A 5,721-nucleotide genomic window follows, 5' to 3' on the forward strand; every position below is an offset into this window, starting at 1 on the left:
GGGGCCAATGGAGATTACAGTGATATGGAGGGGCGTGGGGGCCAATGGAGATTACAGAGAGGGAGGGCTGTAAGGCCAATGGAGATTACAGTGATAGGGAGGGGTGTGGGGGCGGGAGGGGGTTACAGAGATAGGAAAGAATGTAGGGGCTGGAGGAGGTGACAGTGATGGGTGGGTTGTGGGGGTGCCGGAGGTAACAGAGATAGAGAGTGTCATGCTGTTAATACTATTTCTTTTATCTGTTCATAATCAGAAAGAGTTTGAGCTGAAAGTGAAAGCTATGGATTCCATTATGTGTACCAATGAGAAGGAGCAGAGAGCAAACCTGATTGTTAAGCCTAGCACTTTCACAAATGCTTTGACAGTGGATACCTCCCTGTTGTGTGAAAAATGTTTGTGTGAAACGGTAAGATCCAATTGCCACATCTTAATTTGAAAATTGCAATTGGTGTTTCACATTTTCTAACCTGTCTGCTGTAATTCATCAACAGAATTCAGAGAAGAACTCTCCAAAATGTAAAGGAAACGGTGACTTTGTTTGTGGGCAATGCGTGTGCAAGGATAATTGGTAAGAAATGAGCACAGCCATGTGGGACTGACCATGAAAGAACAGCAAAGGAACCTGCAATTCAATTGTCCTTTTGAACAAATTAAGTAAATTTGAAGAATATCGTCATTCTTGTAATATGGGGAATTAGCGTGGTGCTAATGTTAATAGACTGATAACCCAAAGGCGTATCCATCCCACCATGTCATCTGGGGAGCTTCAATTCAATTCATTTATTAGTCTTGAATTTAAATGCTGGACAGATGTCATGGGTGTGTCATTCAACTGAGCTTCGGCAGAGACTGTGGTAGACTCCACCCACTCAGTAGTTCTAACTTTTGTACATGCTAATGTGCTAGATCGAGATATCTCCTCCATCTCCTCCACTGTCCACCACCATTTACAACAAGGTGTAGGAGATCTGCAGGACTTATACTTGATCCACTGGTTATGGGATTGCTTAGCTCTGTCTCTTGCACGCTGTTCTCACTGTTAAGGATACACATTGTCCATGTTGTAGCTGGGGCCGGTAGATACAGAAAAACTACTTCCTCTGGGTAATCAAGAATGAGGGAAAGTAATTTTAAAACGAAGGGTCAGGCTGCTCAGGGGTCCTGTCAGGAAGCACATCTTCACACAAAGAGAAACCTGAGGCTCTCCTTCACAAAGCCAGTGTGATTGGAGATCATAGAAACCTAGAAAATAGGAGTAGAAATTGGAAGAGTTGGAATAAACTCTTCAAGACAAGTCAGCTCATTACTCAGTTGCCACTTTGTCCCTATACTCTTTGATTCCTTTAGCCCTAAGAACTATATCTAACTCCTTCTTGAGAACAATCAGTTATTTTGTCTTCGGCCACTTTCTGTGGCAGAGACTTCTACAGGATCACTGCCCTCTGGTTGAACATATTTCTCCTCATCTCAGTCCTAAATGACCAACCCTGTATCCTAATAATGCATCAATTGGATGTTTTGAGACTGGAATTGAGAAATTATGTATTTAGAGATATGGAATTGAGTTGAGTAAATTGAGATTTGACTTGAGCATTGAAACAGACTGAAGGTGCTGATAGCCACTGCTTGTTTTTAATTCCCCTAGTAGTCAGGAAAAAAACACTTATTTTCTGAAACATACCATGCTGGCCAGTGAACGAGGCTGTTATTTCACTGTACATTTCCTTCTTCAGGCAAGGGGAGACCTGTGACTGTGACACACGTAATCAGGATGGCACTGAGGTCGAAACCTGCAAGAATCCCTTTGACGATTCCCAGATTTGCTCTGGTCGTGGGGATTGTTACTGTGGAGTTTGTTACTGTCATCCATCGGAACACCACCTGGAAAGATTTGAGGGAAAATATTGTCAATACAGCACCCTGCACTGCCCACGTTTTGCCGGCTTTATGTGTAATGGTGAGTGACACATGCACTATAGGTACGGTGCTGGTGATGTGGAAATTAGACCTTCTCTCATGGATTTCAGTGGAAGATTACAAGCATTTATATCCCTTTGGCTCACATTCATGGAATGATGCAAAGCCCTTTCCAACTAGCAAGGTTATTTTTGAAGAAAGCTTACAAGTCAAACACAGTATGACAACACAAGGAACAAAACTGCCAGTACTGTTTGAGGAATGCAGTCAATGAATCTGGTGCTCAAAAAGCACAGCCCCCCCAGTCAGGCAGCATCCGAGGAGCAGGAGAGTCGATGTCCCGAGCATAAGCTCGGATGCTGCCTGACCGGCTGTGCTTTTCCAGTACCACACTCTTTGACTCTGATCTCCAGCATCTGCAGTGCTCACTTTCTCCCTCTTTAAGGAATACTGTTAAGTACTGGGGAGAACACACTGTTCTCTCTCCAATAGTGTCGTGGGCTCTTTTAATGTCTATCAATGAGAAAAGATGTTATGAGCGTCTGATAAACCAAATCTGTGACAGTGCAGCAATATCTCAGTACTGCACTGAGAATATCAAGCTCAGATCGTATGCTGTCATCTATGCAGTTGTGTTTGAACTTATGATGTTTAGACCAGGGAACACACATGAGATTCTGACCCAATGTGAACAAGAAATTGCAGGGTGCCAGGATATGATGGAGTTTGTAACCTTGAAAAGTATTGCTCAGTTTGTTCTGTCAGGTCACCACTGAAACACGATGATTGGGTTTCAGTACCTCGGGATGGCAATGAACAACACTGAGCAGGTAGATCACTCGTGATGTTACAGACAGTTGACTGTAGGGCACTGCAGGCTATTGATAGTTAATGGGTCCACCTTCACCTTTAGGGAAAGTGAACAACCAACTGTGGGCAGGGCCAATGGTGAATATTAACCGTGAACTTAATGTCATGGAATTCCTGAAAAGAGAGTTAATTGATCAGCCTCTCCAGAAATCAAGCAGATTGATTCAAGCCTCTGTTGGTCTGAACATTGTAAATGTAGAACTCCTCAGGGTTAACCTTTCTCTGTTGGCTATGAGAACATTGTAAATGTAGAACTCTTCGGGGTTACTCCTTCTCTGCAGCTTTGATTTCAGCAAGAACCATGAGCCTATTCAATGTTAGGCTTCAGAAAAGGGTACAAAGATGGAAATAACACAGACATCAGGCATTGAAAGAATAAAGGAGCATCAATATTTGGAAATGCTTTGAGTTAAGCCCACTTTTCCTTTCTAGGTGCTGACAAATAATTGTAGATTTCCAGTAATCACTATGTGTATTTAAACAAATTTACAACTAAAAATTATTTGCATTGACCAGCGTGGTTGGCAGTATAAGTTGTATTGACCGATGGGGTGGATAATATGACCATTTGGGTTGGCTGTATGAGTTGCATTGATTTGATAAGCTCTCCATTGAGTTTTGGCCAATTGGGTTTTGTGCCCTCAGAGAGTTTAAACTTGGTGTTTGATTCAGTTTTGGTTCTGGTTTGTCCACAGATCACGGTGAATGTTTTGAGGAAAAGTGCATATGTAGAGAAGGGTGGACAGGTGACTCGTGTGAGTGCCCTATCAGCAACGCCACATGCATTGACATCAATGGGGTGAGACTGCAATTACATCACAACATCACAGACACCGTCAGGTGGAAAATGGACATGGGTGGTCATGTCTTTGCGGATTTTTAACTTGGGATACTAGTTAACCATTGCCTGTGCTATCATAAAAACATTACCACCCATTCCTGTTTCAGATCCAACTTAATCTGTGTCTCTGGTATGACATTCTCACCAAATGATATTCTGCGTTTAAAAGATTTAATTATGAAGATTATATAAAGCAGATTCAGAGAACATATTTCCAGGAAGGAGGGGTTAATTTCAGGATAAGGGGAGGTGTTGACACTTTGGTAACAACTTTCAACTAGTAATCCAGAGGGCCAGGGCAGTTATAGGTTCAAATCTCACCTTTGCAGCCAACTGAATTTAGATTAGATTACTTACCATGTGGGACAACAAGTCCACACCGGCCCTTCGAAGAGCAACCCACCCAGACCCATTCAGACCCATTCCCCTGCATTTACCCCTTCACCTAACACTACAGGCAATTTAGCATGGCTAATTCACCTAATTAGCACATCTTTGGACTGTGGGAGGAAACCGGAGCACCCGGAGGAAACCCACGCAGACACGGGGAGAATGTGCAAACTCCACACAGTTGCCTGAGGAATGAATTGAACCTGGGTCTCTGGCGATGTGAGGCAGCAGTTCTAACCACTATGTCACCGTGCCACCCAAACTCATCACAAATCAGGAATGTAAAGCCATGTCAGTGATGGTGACCATGAAACTGTCATAGATCTGGCTCATAAATATTCTTTACAGAAGTGCCATCCTTATCCACTCTGGCCTAGATGTGACTCCAGGCTCACAGCAAAGTGCTTGACTCTTAACTGTACTCTGAAATAGTCTAACAAGCCTCTCAGTTCAAAGGCAATTAGTGATGGGAAACAAATTCCAGCCTTGCCAGCGATGCCCACATCCAATGAAGGAATAAAGGATAAAAGAGAGGGTTTATAATCTTCAAATCAGAGCTAAGCCATTTAGGGTGAAATTATGGATCTACCTCCGCCAAAATGTTGTTTTGGCTTCAATTGTAATTTAAAAATTGAGATTGATTGATTTTGGATATAAGAATATCATTGGGTGTGGAGCAAAGGTGGGATAATGGCATTGAGATAAAGCAATCAGACTCACGGTGCTGAACAACCCCTGCTCTAATGTGTGATCCCATTTTCAATTTAGCAAAGAAATCTTCAGGCATGAATAAGAGGGAAGGATTTATAGAAACAGCAGAGTATACTTAGATGGAGGTGTTTATTCGATATTGGGGAGAGCCTGATCAGCTCTGACTGCTACACCAACACTCTACAATTATGATTTGGAGATGCCAGTGTTGGGCTGGGGTGTATAAAGTTAAAAATCACACACCCTGCAATTAGCCCAGGAGCAAACAGTTGGTGTTAGAGCTCCCTCTACTGTCACACAAAAAAAACTTGGCAGGACTTCTTCATTTCTCAGGTTCTGTGGCACTGCCCTGATTACTTTGTTCGAATGGAAGAATTCATCTCCACTTACCCCGGCAAACAAAACCGATAATGGTCAGGGGAGGAGCTGGGTGTAAGGATGTTCTGTAACCTAGAGTTTCCACCTTTGTTTTCCTGATTACAGGGACTCTGCAACGGTAATGGTGACTGTGATTGTGGAAGATGTCGGTGTTATGATAACAATGCTGATCCAACCTGTAACTCTTTACAGTATTTGGTAAGTGTGTAATCATTTAGACCATTCCCTTCCCAAGTTCAAAACATCCCACAGTAGAAAATGCAGCAAGGTATTAACACACATCAGACTGCCATGTACAGCTTTGTATCAATGAGCTGATTATCTGTTTTGTAACAGTCAAGGTATTAATCAGAATGCCTTTCTTCGAGCAGTGTCATGGGATCATAGAATCCCTGCAGTGTGGAAGAAAATCATTTGGCACAACGTGTCCATACTGTCCCTCCGAAGAGCATCATACCCAGACCCACCTCCCTGACTTTTCACTCTATCAATAGACAATAGACAATAGGTGCAGGAGTAGGGCATTCTGCCCTTCGAGCCTGCACCACCATTCAATATGATCATGGCTGATCATCCTCAGTCAGTATCCTGTTCCTGCCTTATCTCCATAACCC

General features: G+C 42.9%; 1 protein-coding gene across 1 annotated transcript in view; it reads left to right on the forward strand.

Annotated features, from left to right (window-relative positions):
- Positions 1-5,721, forward strand: part of itgb4 (integrin, beta 4) — a 137,303-nt gene that overhangs the window by 36,263 nt on the left and 95,319 nt on the right. The window contains exons 6-10 of the mRNA XM_043715209.1: positions 254-406; positions 492-568; positions 1,734-1,957; positions 3,483-3,586; positions 5,213-5,305. Of these exons, the coding sequence (XP_043571144.1) occupies positions 254-406; positions 492-568; positions 1,734-1,957; positions 3,483-3,586; positions 5,213-5,305 (651 nt within the window). The remainder of the gene's footprint in view (positions 1-253; positions 407-491; positions 569-1,733; positions 1,958-3,482; positions 3,587-5,212; positions 5,306-5,721) is intronic.

This window comes from Chiloscyllium plagiosum, chromosome 24 (genome assembly GCF_004010195.1).
Source record: "Chiloscyllium plagiosum isolate BGI_BamShark_2017 chromosome 24, ASM401019v2, whole genome shotgun sequence".
Lineage (NCBI taxonomy): Eukaryota > Metazoa > Chordata > Chondrichthyes > Orectolobiformes > Hemiscylliidae > Chiloscyllium > Chiloscyllium plagiosum.